General features: G+C 38.6%; 1 protein-coding gene across 3 annotated transcripts in view; it reads left to right on the top strand.

The window, feature by feature from the left end:
- The first annotated feature begins 385 nt into the window (after positions 1–385).
- LOC139465655 (protein PTHB1-like) overlaps positions 386–16,484 on the top strand; it is a 65,015-nt gene continuing 48,916 nt past the window's right edge. Inside the window, exons 1-3 of one of the 3 annotated variants that reach the window (XM_071247389.1) lie at positions 386–545; positions 2,984–3,106; positions 15,047–15,206. In XM_071247389.1, coding sequence (XP_071103490.1) covers positions 2,995–3,106; positions 15,047–15,206 — 272 coding nt within the window. In that variant the 5' untranslated portion in view covers positions 386–545; positions 2,984–2,994. Of the gene's footprint in view, positions 546–820; positions 837–1,480; positions 1,518–2,983; positions 3,107–15,046; positions 15,207–16,484 lie in introns of those variants that run through there. The other 2 variants (XM_071247391.1, XM_071247390.1) reach the window with 2 other exon arrangements.

Raw genomic sequence — 16,484 nt, 5'->3', positions numbered from 1 at the left:
GCATTTTCATATATTATAATTTATAAAACACCTACACTTAATGTTAAACAATATTTCATTTATTATAATATATCTTACCGTTTTATATAACAAGATTCAATTACTCGAAAAGTGAAATAGGGTCGCAAACGTTCAACTGAGGTATTTCGCGCACCTGTCATTAAATGCTTAGTTGTACAACAAGTAGTAGTTCTATGATCTCGCAAAAGAGAGAAAAATAATGTCGTTAAAGTTCTGAGGAAGTATTTAATCAAGTTTTCTACCACAGATACGCCAGCCATTGACAATGATATCGTGCGTTATGCATAGGCAGTACGAAGAAACAAATGTGTATAATTCTCGCGATGTGTACTTCCGCCCAAGCATGCGCACTCCGTCGCATAGCTGGTAGCAGAAATGTTTTGATGGAAACCAATTTGACATTTGCGGAAACATAATATTATCATGTGACAGTTACCTAATGTGCCTTTATGCAGACTGGATTTTCTGTACTGTCCCGCAAATTACCAAATCCACAAGTAAAGAAACCTGTTTGTTGAAAAAAGGTAACAACGAATGATGTATTTTGGGGCACGTGTTATAAAAAATAGCCAACAAGTGGTCGGGTAGTAGGCCGCAGCAAATGAAAACATTAGACTATGATTCAGAGTAGTTCTAATGAAAGCATATTTGAATAACCTCACTGTTCTTTTAGTCATATCAAAAACATGCTGTCGTGGCTCGAAACACTTTCAATCTTGTTTGTGTCATTACTCTCAACTGTCTGTGAGATAATGTTGTAATCTGATATTGTGGATGCTAATATTAAGACAACTGATATCCAAAATATTCTGAATGTGGGTAAAAACGATGTAACATGTTATCTGCTGATGCAATCTGCCCCATAGAGTTAGGTGTAACTGAAATAATTACACTTTCGTCATACTAGTTCCCAACAAAACATTGCGCTGAAACTGTTTTGTGATTGTCATTATATTCAAATTTTATCCAGTGATCCCGTCTGGAAATGTGCATGATAAGTATTCATCAGAAATGCCTTTATGACCTTATGGTAAGTAAGTTATAACTATAACTAGGAATTCCCTGAGTAGGTTGATAGATACATTCATGGCTGTCTTGAATCGAGTATTATTCATATATATATGCAAAGTGTAAGGTGCAATAGGACATTGTAAGAGAATACATGTACAGATTATGAGTACTCGAGTAGCTATTTGCCAGAATGTTTCTCTGTGGGTTTGTGATGATGCCATGCTTGTTCTGATGTATGATGCCATATAGAATGTGGTCCTGTGTACAGCGCACAAGTCACACATCAGGAGAAGTTGAATAATTTTTGTTGCACTGATTAGTTGGATGGATGAACGTGTTGAGTGAGTGAGTTGGCTTCAACATGTTTAACGCTGCTTTTAACAGTATTCCAGTTATATCATGGCGTGTCACCTTAATCTGGGAGGAAAGCCCGAAGTGATGCAGGTCTCAGACGTTTACCACTTCGGTGAAACCAACGAGCACGGGTATGGTGCTGACAAACCTAGAACATAATCGGGGCGAACCAGGATTCGAACCCACAATCATAGGTTTCTGGCATGCCCAAGGGACATGACTCTGCACAGCAAATCGCGGAGCCTTAGACGACTGGGCCACCCGTGCCCCCCGAAGGTGTTGAGAGTTTCTAGTGCTTCTAGTACTTCGGCCCTGCCCCACACTTAAGCACATGTGGTGTCTTCTTGCATCAGTGGCTTTGTTCGAAATATGTCTCTGTTCACACAGCAGTGAATAAGTACATGTCATCATTATTATTATAGCATGTCTTCCTGATACATGTAATTTTTTATTGTCTAATTCTTCGTGATATGATATGTGGCATGGTACAAGATACAGTCAAACCCCTTTGTCTCGAAATCCTGGAAACTAAAGAAATAGTTTGACACATCTGACTCGACCTTTTAACTCTCTGACCTAGCCAGCAGCCAAAGAAAGCATTGCACTTTTTGAATAAGTAACATTATGTACACCTATAATAAGAGTCAGGCTTCTGACTTAATTGAGATGTGACCTCAACGTCTCATGATCTGATCCAGTTACCCCTCAGTTAAGCCATATTCTCTTGTAGATTGCTCAGACATGTTTTCATTAAATTCCAAAGTAGGAACAACAATTAACTAAAACCATCCTGAATGAAAGAACATCATGTGACCACCAATTGTTGTTTGTGCGTATTGATTGTCTCAGATGTGTACAAAGTCATCTCTTCATCCCTGATTGAAAGATTTGCTATTAATTATTTTACAGATTTATCTTTAATTGAGTACATGTCGAGTCACTTAATCATGGCAGCCTTTACTCAAGCCAATCAACAGATTACTGTCTTTGATATTTCATGTCACTGTTTAGGTCATTGTACTTCTAATTTGTGCTTAGTTGTGTTTTTCATCTTGTCAGGGTAATTTTTAATTTATTTTAAACTTTTAGGACTGCACTAAGCATGCTAAGGTATTTGGACATTTATTCAAGAAGAATATATTCAGTAATAAATATGATAAGATGATCATATTTGTGTGTTTCCAATGTTATGAATTATATGATGTATATATGAGCAGTCTGTGGCAAATTTTTCTCAGTACTAGCCTAAAATCGTCTTTTGCCATCATTTTTCTGCAGATTTTAGCAGAACTATTTGGACTTTCTTGTCTCAGGTTTTTGGACCAAACCAAATATGACCAGACTCTACTTTGAGACTTATGGCTCAAGTTTCAGACTACGGCACCATTGTCAAACACTTGACTCGAGAAATATTATATTTGTTAGCATTTAATTTACAGTAAAGTATAGTATATCTATAAGTATAAGATAACAAATGCAATGAAACTATACTTTATCTTATGTTATTACTGGCAGTTTATAATAGATTCTATAGATTCTAAAGCATCTAAATTTGGATTGAATATTGATTGGTTTGTTATTTGGTTTGAACTTTCAGATTGAGCTGTGATGTCGTTGTTCAAGATCCGCGATTGGTGGTCAACAACAGTGGGAGAAGATGAAGAGTTTGACCAGGGATGTCTGTGTGTGGCTAATATTGACAACAGCAGTGATGGCATAGGTCAGTAGGTTGCCATGGTGGATTTAAGGGGAGTCCTTGGTAGTTGCTGATATATAACTTTTTGTACCTTAGGACCCTGTATGTCAGTTAGGGTGGCCTCTTGCCGGCACGGCAATTCAATTCCCATAACTCTGTGTAGAAATTCAGTTTTGCCTGATTTTACATATTTTCCCCCTTTTTGTTATAAAAAAAGTATTAACTTGCATGAAGAAAGACACAAATAGTAACATACATTCATTATGTTTGTATTAATGTACTTTTGAAAAAAAAATAACAGTAATCTTGACTTAGAAAGGGAAAATGTTAAAAAAAATGATGCAAAACAGTAGGGTCATTTCAATTGGCAACTGCAAACTTCATTTGATGAATTTTGTAATAAAACTTACATCATTAGAATCGCAAATGCTTAAGGAATACTATAACGCACCGTAACGCGATGATTTTCGCCAACTTCCATGCGTAACGCGGTGGCGAAAAAATATCAAAAGCAGGAGAAATGTGTTGGAATTGGTGGGCAAGCCATTCGCGCGCGTTCAAGGGAGATAACCGAGTGCGGCTTATTTACCATCAGCTGCCAAAAAGAAGAAGCGGCAATAAAATATACAACTCTAAGTACATCGTCATTATTAAGCGTAATACAATGTTGCCTTCAAACAAAAAGACATTGGAGAGAGAATGAGGAAATTCTCAAAAGCTTTGACTGTCTCAGGTACCCAAGAAATGACATTTCGTTACATTTTGAGGGCTCTTTTACCGGATGTGCAGACAACTTGAGAGTTCTTCGACCGGATCAGCTGACTACTTGTGCCTAATGTCAGGTCTCATCGTATGGTCAACGCAAGTTACACCATGTGAATTAATTATGGTAATTCCTACAAACACAATCGTGATCTTTGCTGTAACACACAGGAAATGTTACGTAATGACCATGTCGGGCAGGTGTTCTGTTTATGTAATAAACTTGTCAGTGTCACCAAGTTGTTTTTACAGTGATTTATGGCACCTCGTTAATAAAATCAAAGCCAGCATTTCCTCGAATCCACGAATTTTGCAAGAGAATTTTTAGTTGTTTAGTTGTTTATGTTTATATTGTTTATGGCATTTTCTTGATTTCATGAATTTTGTATGACAATTTTGATAACATGAGAATCGCAAATGCTTACGGAACACTGTAACGCGGTGGCGAAAAAAAAGGAGAAATGTGTTGGAATTGAGACAGCAAATTTCAATATATTATAACCATGATAACGCGGTTGGTTTCCGTGGATATCGCCTGACAAATATGTATGTGGGATTTTATTATATGTAAATCTGCCGCCACACAATTGAATCGAAAATTACAGTCCCCAAGAAAATACATTTTCAGAAAAGATCGAAAGCAGGAGAAATATGTTGGAAATTAGGGGAGCATGTGGTATTTTATTAGCGATTTTAATTGTGACAGCATATATATGTGTGTGTGATGGCGATACTCACCTCAATGTTCCCTTCCGCCACTTTATTATGTGGCGATACGGTACGGAATAATTCGAGCATGCGAAAGACGTTCGTGTGATGTTAGTCATGTCAGTCAGCATTTGTCACCTCGAGTTATCGGCACGGACACGATGTTTAATGCCAGAATATATACATGAGAAATCTTTGTCACATGTGGTAACCAACCACGATATGTCCACGAAGTTCCATATTTTAAACATCCGCGCGATTTCCATCTGAAGAACGGTCAGAATATAACAATTCAGTAAAAACCATAAGCATTGTTGTAATCAGACCAACCATGATCCGGCAAAAAGCTTTATTCCGGCGCAGTGGTGACCTGGCATTACACCTAATTTGCATATCATGTGACACAACATTTCGTAACAAACGCGCTTATTCTGAAATTAGAAATGCAAGCCTTTCTGTGCGCTTTACATATTATTTGGCATAATTATTTAGACTGTATTGCTACTGGCTATAAATTATCGCCAACTCCCCGTTGTCGCACGGGATATCATTTTAATTTTGCTCGTTTTCATTAGAAGAGAGAAATATTTATCCGAAAATGATAAACAAAACACTAGTGAGGAAATATTTTTTTTAAAAACCCACAATAATCGCCAAGCTCGAATACAGTTTTATCAAAGACATGCGGGCTAACGCGACTAATTCACTCAAACATTAAAAAAACCCACAATGACGCACTTCCGTTCTGGCATTGCTTTCTATCGGTCAGTCATTTCTTTCTCAAAATACAATTCTGGAACCTATTTGAGCTGTACATAGCATGGGTATATATCGAAATCCATAGTACATAAGATAAGCATGTAGAGATCGAATTTGGGGAACATTGGTTTGTCAGATTGCAGACGACAAATTGGTAATGTCACTTGTATAACTGAAGCGCATGCGTGATCACGTGGCACGTGGCACGCGAAAGTTCTAACAGAGATCAAAAGCAGGAGAAATATGTTGGAAATTGGGGGACATGTGGTATAATATTGGCGATTTTGATTGTGACAGCATATATGTGTGTGTGATGGCGATGTTTACCTCAATGTTCCGTATCGACACTGCATTATGCAAATGCTTACACAAATGAACACACGGTTGTTTTCGACTATTTTCGTCAACCTCCATGCATAACGCGGTGGTGAAAAAAGATCAAAAGCAGGGAAAATGTGTTGGGATTTGGGGGGCATGTGGAATTTTAATAGCAATCAAAATAATTGTGACAGCAGATTCAAATATTTAGAACCACGATATCGCGGTTGATTTCCATGCGTAAAGCATTACCAATATGGATCTGGGGTGATATTATATATGAAACTGCCGCCACACAAATAAAATCGATAGTAAAATCCCGACTGTCCTCATTGGATAAATGTTGCTTAAATATACGATTAGCAAGCATTAAATTCCAACGTGTTGCGCATATGTCTTTTACCCATTTCAACTGGTGGTTCTTTAAGGGACCACCAGTTGAAAAGGGTAAAAGACATATGCCTGGCGAATCATATTTGCATTACCAGTGGTGCTAAGCGCTTGCGGGCTTTTTTTATACATGTTATAAGGCGCCGAGACAGCGACACCGAACTTGTGGTAAACATAGTTTCACGGAGTTTTTGCTCAGTTTAGTTACTGCATAAAACATTATGAAATCGGGTAAGTCGAAGTGAAACGGCGATTACCTTGATTACATCCATGACTTACGCCGTGGCGAAAAAAGATAAAAAACCCAGGAGAAATGTGTTGGAATTGATGTGCATGTGGATTCAAGCAATTGAGATACTATGACATACCAGCAACCCATGCTTGCTGTAAAAGGTGACCATGCTTGTAAAAGGCGACCAACGGGATCGGGTGGCCAGGCTCGCTGACTTGGTTGATGCATGTCATCGATCCCAATTGCGTGGATCGATGCTCATGATATTAATCACTGGGTTGTCTGGTCCAGACTCGACTATTTTACAGACCGCCGTCATATAGCTAGAATATTGCTGGGTGCGGCGTGAAACAACAAACAAACAAACGATGACATGCATCAACAAAGTCAGCGACCCGGACTTGGTTGATGTATGTCATCAATCCCAATTGCGTTGATCGATGCTCAATATGTCAATCACAGGACTGTCTGGTCCACACTCGATTATTTACAGACCGCCGTCATATAGCTGGAATATTGCTGAATGCGGTATTTAATATATGTTGTGTTGGAGGGAGCGTTATTTACATGAGCCAGTTTGGCCTGTTATCAAATCTCAGATGAATAAAATATGATTAACCCTTATTACATGTTGCGGGGTGTCTTATTTCATACAAAACCAATGTTCTTAAACACATCACCTTGGGTGAAACAGATTTATTTCCTTGTTTTTAGCGTCGATTTCATAATGCTTGCATGCGTATGGGATAACATAAGATTGTTATTTGATATTGTTAATATGCTGTGGGGCATTTGATATTTACAGTCCACATGCCCACAGTGATTTTCTAATATATATTTCATATGCATACAGTACTTCTAGAAATAATGCAAATTCCATACACATCTGCCATACACAGGAAACTCTGTATATTTAATTATCCACTGTGATTGGCAGTTATACAGTCATCCCCCGCGATAACGCGGGTCTCGGGGCCCATGGACGACCCCCGTGTTATTCCAATTATGGAATGTAGGTCGGGTGATAGTTGAACTAAAGAGGAGTCAAATACATGTACTGTATATGCACACTTGAGGACGTATGTGCATAAATGAGTAAGATCGATCTTTTGTAGAAGTTTTGATGTTCCGTTATTGTTAACTACTTTGACTGTTGGGCCCATTTGAATGCAAATATCGTAAGATATACATGAATGAAATAATCTTTTGGGCTTGAAATTTCATAACTTCGCCACAGATGGGTGTCCCGTCATGTCGGGATAGCGTAACTCACGCAAACAGTGCATTGTCCAGTGTCTGGTCGTACCCCGTCTTTTCCTGCTTCATGCCAAGGCCTCCGATTCTGTCTTTAGCCTGTGAATCTCTTTCTCTCTTGATCAACGCTGACTTCTCCGCAATGCTTGTCGTCTGCTTTTCAATGATGCCATGATGAATTGGTACAGAAAAAACTGGGAACTGGACTTTTATATACCCAGTATGATTTCAGCACTCACTTCTTCTCACTTTTAATGTAGTTTCAGATTAGTTTTAACTCTTACATACGCGACAGCTTGATGTTCAAAACTAGTCACAGCAAAGATTGATTTGTTAAATTGATGAAGATGGAAGTCGGATCATAATTAGGTCCAGATACGGAAAACCTACGTCGTGTGTTTTAAACAAATAAAAATAACAGGTGTTTATTGTTTTTTGGATATTATTGTATTAGGTAATCCCTGTGCTATCACCAAATACGCGTAATCAAATGGGAAACAGCATGACATTTATGGGAGCCAGTGATCGCCCTGCGGTCAACTGGGATGACGCAATACAGCACGTGACTTCTCCATAAATGAACTTACCCCTCCACGTTAAAATATGTCGCCTCTTGTTTTGTTTACATTGACAAACTGGGAACTGCACATTCCATCAGCAACTAATATATATACAAAGCCAATTAGACCGTGCACGCGTTGGCACAATATCCCGTAATTAATGCCAAAATATTCTTCATTTCAGAAGGTATATATATATATATATATAAACTTCATATATGAGAGAATCAAAAACAAACCAAATTCTTAGGACTTATCTTCGATCAACATCTCACCTGGGATGCTCACATCCAAAACCTAACAACTAAATGCAGTAAAGACCTAAACACCCTAAGATGCCTCACTGGCTCAAACTGGGGAGCCTCCAAAGATACCCTCCTCTCACTCTACATATCACTAATTAGATCAAAACTAGACTACGGCTGCGCCATATACAACACCCTAAACAACTCTCTATCTAAAAAACTTGACTCAATACAATATCAGGCTCTCAAACTAATTACACGCACCCAACATGGCACCTCCTACACTTCACTCCAGGCCTTAACAGGAGAAATGCCACTAAGTCTACGCAGGGAACAGCTAAGCTTAAATTTCTGGGCCGCATCCCAATCAAACCCTCTCATCCAAAACCTAATAAACCAAAATATCAGCCCCAAAAACCAAGCTCTAGCTCGTAAACACCCCTTACTTACCCCAATATCTCAAAGAATAACAAACTACCTAAATGAACACCAAATTAAAAATCTTAAACAAAACTGCAAACAATCAAATATCTTCACCCCTAAACTTAAAATACTCAAAATAGACACAACACTAGCTAGCCAAATAAATAAACAAACCGACCCAAACATAGCTAAAACCACCACACTAGCATACATACACGAAAATTGGCCAAATTGGTGTCACATTTACACGGACGGATCTTCAGATCCGACCTCCAAACACACAGGTTTCGGAGTCCATACCACACAACCAACTAAAACTACACAATCCTTCCGACTCCCAAACAACCAATCAATATTCACGGCAGAACTAATGGGCATGGCCTCAGCCCTCCATAGTCAAGAATCCAAAAACCACAATAAAATCCTAATACTTACCGACTCCCTAAGTGGACTGCAAGCCCTCAAAAACAAAAATACCAAAAACCGACCTAAATTAATAAATCTAATACTTAAAAGCTCCAACGACCTAACTAACGCAGGCAAACAAATAACTTTCTTGTGGATACCCGCCCACGTAGGAATATACGGTAATGAAAACGCCGATAAGGCAGCTAAACTATCCCTCAAAATCCCAGAAATAAGCTTAAACTTACCCATCTCAAAATCAGAAATTAAAAGTGTAAATAAGCAAAAAATCACCAAAAAATGGCATAACCTATATCTAAACTCAAATAGCCAAATCAAAAAAGTACTCAGCAAACCACTAACCAAACCAAAAATTCACCATCCATCAAAAAAAATCGACAGAGTAATCACTAAACTCCAAACAGGACACACCAACCTAAATAACCACCTAAAAAAAATAAAAAAACATACTACAGGTAACTGCCCACACTGCAAACAACTAGAAACCCCAGAACACGCACTCATCTACTGCACACACTACCTAACACATCGAACCGCATTACAAACCACCCTCAATCTAAACCAGGCTATCACTCTAGAAGCAATACTAAACCCACAAAATAAACTAGAAAACTTCAAGGCCTTAGGCGTATTCTTAATCAAAACGGAACTAATAAAACGCATCTAAAAACACAATAATCCACCAAATCAAAATTACATAAACACACAAAAATCCACCATACCCAGCTCCCTTAGTTCTCCTCCCTTACCCCATCGGCATCTATTCCAAATCTCAAAATTCCCAAATTCTATATAAGCAACCCCTAAAGCCCCCTCTTGGGTTGCACACACCACTTTCGCCCCTTTCGGAAACACATTAAATGGCCTGGCCGGGCCCGTGTGCGAAATACGCATCAGTCGGAAAGCGCACGTTAAATCTACAAAGTAAGTAAGTAAGTAATATGAGAGAATCACGATTTCTGTCCGTGGTATGATAGTTGATGACACCACGAATTAGCCAAAGTACTATGTATCGACATCACAGGCGCGGCGTTTTGCGAGAATGCAACGATTACTTGAATCGGAATTCGCTCGATCGTTCATCCGTCCAGTCACTGGCGAAGAATTGTGAAAGTGTAAGAGAATGGAAGCGAAGCGAAAATTAACGTATTGATGTCAATATCGAAATATTTTCTATATGATTGTATATGAACACATTTAACATTAATAATATACCAAGAATTGCCCAATATCATATGGAATTGATAACGGGGTAAAATATTTTAAAACAAATTATTATCTAAAAATATTATGCTATTTTAATATAATACATTTTTATGCTGCTGTCACCCATCTTGAGTGCCTCATGTTTCAGTTAATTTAATATGTTTTATGTACATAAACATGTACAAATACATGGACATATCAATAAGAGGTCTGATTTACTCCTAAACGTTCATCCAGTAATGAATGCGTCAAATTAACAGTCACAACAATAACGCGTCAGGCTGTACTTTACAATGACACAACCTTACGAGTTTCTTTGTCAACAAGTAAGGGTTAGTTTCTGGGATATGCATTAAGGCACTTATATCATCTTTTTACAGACGTGCACGTCTCGAATTCCTTGAATTGGCTGTATGGCAACGTGAACCCGGGAATGATTTTAATTGTTTGACAATCGACCGTGCAGCAATATACATCTACAATATACTTCATCGCTGTTTAGACCCGTTAATTCGACAGCGTCGCACTCCCGACATCGACACACCATATTTGCAACGAACTGCTGAAATCACTTTTTAATTAGCCTCGTTAATCCGACACAGTGATCAACGTACTCCGTGGTCATCTGCCCGCGAGTACACAGACAAGTGTTTTGATGCGAGACGAGTCGGCGAGTAGCTGCATATTTCAACGTCCGCAGAGATAAACTTGCTTAACAATAAACAATTACGGCTTTAAATAAACAAAACAGGATTAATCACATGCCTCGATTACCTCAATCTCATTAAACTCATATGCAAATTCTCGCAACCGCTGTGGACATTACAGGTCACGTCAGAACGACCTTCCGCGAAGTTTCACCGACCAATGAAATTACTAACAGGAAGTCGACGTAAGCCACTAAGAAAGCAGCTTTCTAAGCATTTGCGGCACTAGTTTCAAATTGGCGACTTGCATTCCCAACTATGCCTTATAAAGAATTTTAAGTCAGACAAACAGTCCGTATCAGTAGTTTTTGAAAAAGTATTCCGCTAACATAGTAACATAACAATATGATTATTTCCTTTTTTAGTACAACGTGTTTGAATTGTTATCGAACGTGTAGTTGTCCGATTTTCGATCACGAACGTTAATACTACCTAATTTCGTTTATCCGACATAATTATATGCAACCAATAATGACGGATTAACAGGACCTGACTGTACGATGAACACATCCAACCTTAGGAGGACGTTTCACAGTGAAATATGCCCCGGTCACATTCCCACAACAAGAAAAAAATATCAACATTGTGTGCTTAGTGTTTGTCAAATTGTCGATTCTTCTTCTCATTGTTAACATAGCGAACCACATCGCGGTTGTTTGTTACACTACTACAACTAACTTGTGATTGTAATGTTTCAACATATTATTGGCAGCTGCTGTAGAAAATACCCATGTCCTTAAGTGTACATACAACGGTTCAAAATTACAAAACGTGTCTATTTTTCCGTTCTGGCCGAACGTAATGTTAATTCATTGGACCTTCAAAACCTGTGTAGCATCGTTATCGTAACATTTAAATGACAACAAAATAAGTACACAGTATTATTAATATCAATATCTTCGTGAAGATCCGGGTTAGCATGGTTAGAATTGGTCTTCAGCAACCAATACTAACGGGATCGGATGGTCAAGCTCGCTGCATAGATTGATGCATGTCATCGTATGCTCGTGAATTCACTGGATTGTCTGGTTCAGACTTGATTATTTACAGTCCGCAGTCACCCAGCTGTGCGGTGTTAAACAACCCCACAAAGAAACAAGTCACCTCGCAGTAATGAAGTCCGGGAGTCAATTATTATCGGTTAACCGCAGTGCATTTTTTTAATTCCAATAAATAACGGTAGAAACGATGAAACATACACGTAAACACGCGCGCACAGTGAATATCACAGGCAACATTGTGTGTAGAAAACATACTGTCCACGTGTTTTCAGAATTTGAAAAACCAAGTTGGCCAATGGAATTTATGCCCGGGTAAAAATATTTGCATAAAGCGAATTCCGACCTGTCGACAACGGACAAGTACGTAAACCATCTGTCTAGTCATTGAAAAAGATCATGTTTTCTTCCCCATTTATATTTATGTTTGATGTTATTATTCTTGCATTTGCTATAGTGTAAATTATAGCTAATGCAACATATTGTTGCCATAACACGCGCAATTGAACTTGCTACAAACACCCGCCTGAAACACGTGGTGCTCTTTGTGATGCTGATGTATCCCATAATTATTATTGTAAGTGCTCACCAATAAATGGAGCTGTTGATGACATCTGAACATGATTTCAGAATGAACATGTATATTTGGTGGGACTAAATATTTCATAAAGCAAAGAAACAAGACAACAGGCGTACGGATTTCTTCCGTTGACTTTTATTTCTAACATCCTCAAATAAACGATCAAAAAGATATGCCTTAACTGTTCCATGACGTGGATGAAATAACTAATCAGCTGCTACCGTATTTTCTTGAGTATAGTGAGAAATATTTGTCCAAAAAACACAGCTGTGTAGAAGAGGGTGCGCACTGTACACGAAACAATGAGTTTTTATTAAAAAAATTCCCCATGGAAAGATATTGCCGTGAGCACTTAACACCGGAAATACCATGTCAACAAATCCATACTGAAGTACGAAAATTAATCATGTAATAACACTGTCTGGCTATAAAAAGTGTTGTTTTTTTGTATATCTGGACTTATGCATGTAACTTATTTCATTAATTTGATTCAAAATTCCTTTTAATATTGTTTTAATTAATTTCGGCGAAATCGCGTGTGAAGCGAGCGGAAGATCGCGCAACTCACCTTTATTAACAGCAACCACGGTCAGATTACCGCTATTGACGCCTTGAAACGAACATTAATTCACTGAGAATGGATACATATATCATAAATGCCATACTTTGACTCGTTAAAAGTCATATTTGTTACAGTTTGACGATTCTATGTCAACACGTAGTTCTCGAGATCACGTGCGCGAGAGCCTTGACGGTGACTGGTCAGACTGGTTCCATGTGAAAAAGAATTACCCGGCAACAGCGATCAGCTGCTTCGCTAAGGGATATTATTATTTAAAATATGTTTAGTAAAAGCCGCAACTAAATTAACAAGATATTGGGATATATTATTCCTGATAAAAAATAGTTTCAGATACAATTTTTGCCGATCCTTGCATTAAAATACTGTAAAGTTATATATCATTGGGTGTGTCTTGACCGAATCACCGGTAGATTCCAAGAATACGTGTGTACAGCTGATTGCTGTGTCCGGCTTAGTTTACGAGAAAATACACAAGGTAATCTTAATCCCTGGATGTAAAACAACGCCTGGCAGAACACAAAATCCAATTTAAACGGTAAATAAACATGTCTGGTGATTTTTTATCTCAAATTTCGAATTTGTACTGACCAAGTTTTTCATCACCCGTTCGTTTACCGGATTTCGCTGAAGGGGTAGATCTACGGTGTAATTTTTTTCTGCACTTAGCATTCGATTTCCCCCCCCCCCCCCCCCCCCCCCCCCCAAAATACTGAATGCCCTAGAGGGGGGTGCGCACCATACTCAAGAAAATACGGGTAATTGATATAGGAAATACCCACACACATTGTGTGAACTCTCAACATCAACTGAATGTCATATTAAATCGTAGACCATTCATTGTGTGCTATGATGAATAGATAAACCACTAAACTCGTGAAGTTCACGTAATAATTTTCAAACAATCCTGATAGTGCAACACGTCAATTTTAAATCACACACATCCAAGTACACACACGTCTTTCCATGTATTCACATTCACCCGCTAACCGCACAGGCCGCGGACAGCTAAACGAGCCTACTGGTGGTAATGAAGGCCGGGAATCAACCAAGCACTAACGGTGAAGTGACACCAATACACAGGATATTCAAAGTCCTTTTACACGCGCTTCATTGACTTTGCCCACGCACGCGAAAAACCGGGTCCTGCAGTAGGAATTGAAAATCCACATCCCAAAGAGGCCACCCTGACTGTATGTATCAGTGTTCCCGCTAGGTGAAACTGTCAGTCATAGTGGACTGGCTACTGAAACAATTACCAGTCCCCTCTAACTGTGAACAATTCGCGGCACCTTAGACAAGTGGGCCACCCGAGACACACACACACACACACACCACACACAACACACAAAACACACACACACACACACACACACACACACACACACACACACACACACACACACACACACACACACACACACACACACACACAAAGGTTTGAAAGCCTGTTTGCCCCGATTATATGTAGATTTGTCAGCACTATACCTGTGCTCATGGATTTCACTAAAGTTGTACACCTGTATCATGGTATTGCATGGTGTTTTCCTTTCACATAAAGCTGACACGCTGTGATGTAACTGAAGTACTATTTAATGTGACATTGTACCCATTCCCATCATGCTCTTAAGTTCTTAACTGTAGATCTAATTTTGAAAAAGTATTTTTGTAAGCCAAACTGTTGAAACATTGGTACTCATTTACAAGAATAAGACTAAACAGTAACTGTAAAAATCACCACATGTTACTTGTAAAACAGTGTACTGTTCAAATCACTGTTTATTAGTGATGCTGAAAAATGATTGTTTGTTTGCAGATAAGATAATTTTGGGCAGTTACAATGGCATTCTACGTATCTTCAATCCTAGTCCGACAAAAAGTGAGTCAGGATCTAGTGGGTATAAGGCTGAGGATGTTATGCTGGAACATGCATTCCCCAACCCAATACTCCAGGTGGAGGCGGGCAAGTTCTCATCGTGAGTATAGGGACTTTTTAAAATGTGCTGGTATGCTTTTGTGTTGACTGCAAGACCTGTTGTATATCATTGAACTCAACCGATTATTTTATCTCAGCTATTTGCTGATGTGAAGTGATGTAGCAGTATAATCATAGAATAAGAGTCTAATTGTCAAAGCTACACATTTGTATCCCCCCTGCATTTAATGCGGGGCTATAAAAATGTGTATATAGTATGTGTATGTGGATATTGTCATTATCTACTCTGTCTATCCGTCCTGTCGTATTTCATTTCCGGAGCATAAATTGAAAACCGTGAAAGACTTTTCATCCAGACTTGGTACATGTATTAACCAGGGGCTGAAGTGGTGCCGTTTGCTTTTCTGGGGTCCAGGGGATTTTAATCTTCTGATCATGCTGATGACTCTTGTCATAAACGTGATAAACACAGCAAGTGCCTGTGAATTAATTCCAAATTTAAGATTGGTTGTTTATTTAGTTCATAAAAAGTGAGTGTGGGCCATGACATTAAATCTTTACCTCATTGTATTGTGTCATGTTGCTAATAGCCCATGGTTTTGTACGTTTGCTCAAAAGCAGCATATCAATGTGGAAATTGTTTGTTTTTTTTAAACATGTTGAATACTGTTATTAACACTTTAATTAAACCATTTTGAAACATTGAGTGATTTCCCAATGTAAAGTATGGATTTTGCAATGTTTGATGGCCGAATTAAACTAATGCAATATACATTCCCTTAATATTATCCCCCGTCACGAAGTTGAAGGGAGAAATAGGAATGGGTGCTGTCCATCTGTCTGTCTGTGATACTACGTTTCCAGAGCAGAACTCAAAAACCATGGTGCCTTTTGATCATGTTGATTGATTTGTAGTTTTGAAAAAAAGTTTTTTCAAGTTTGAATGACGACTTTGACTTGGTGGTGAAAATGGTGGTAGTGCCCATTTCCCAAGCAGATCTTGGAAACTGTACTATATTTCTTGCCTTACACAAAACTGGACATGTCATATTGGTGGGGGATATGAATATTTCATGCTTGTTTCATTTGTTTCTACAAGCAGTGAAGATCCGGGGTAGAATAGGTCTTCTGCAACCCATGCTAGCAGTGAAAGGCAACTATGCTTGTCATAAGAGGCGACTAGCTTGTTCGGGTTTACTGATTTGGTTAATGGATGTCATTGTATCTCAATTTACGTAGATCAATGCTCATGATGTCAATCACTGGGTTGTCTGGTCCGGACTTGATTATTTTTAGAACGCCGTCATGTCTCTGGAAT

This window comes from Haliotis cracherodii, unplaced genomic scaffold, assembly GCF_022045235.1.
Source record: "Haliotis cracherodii isolate W230 unplaced genomic scaffold, xgHalCrac1.p SCAF_18, whole genome shotgun sequence".
Classification (NCBI taxonomy): Eukaryota; Metazoa; Mollusca; class Gastropoda; order Lepetellida; family Haliotidae; genus Haliotis; species Haliotis cracherodii.
Note: the sequence above shows the minus strand (reverse complement) of the source record. Positions and strands in the feature narration are given on the sequence as shown.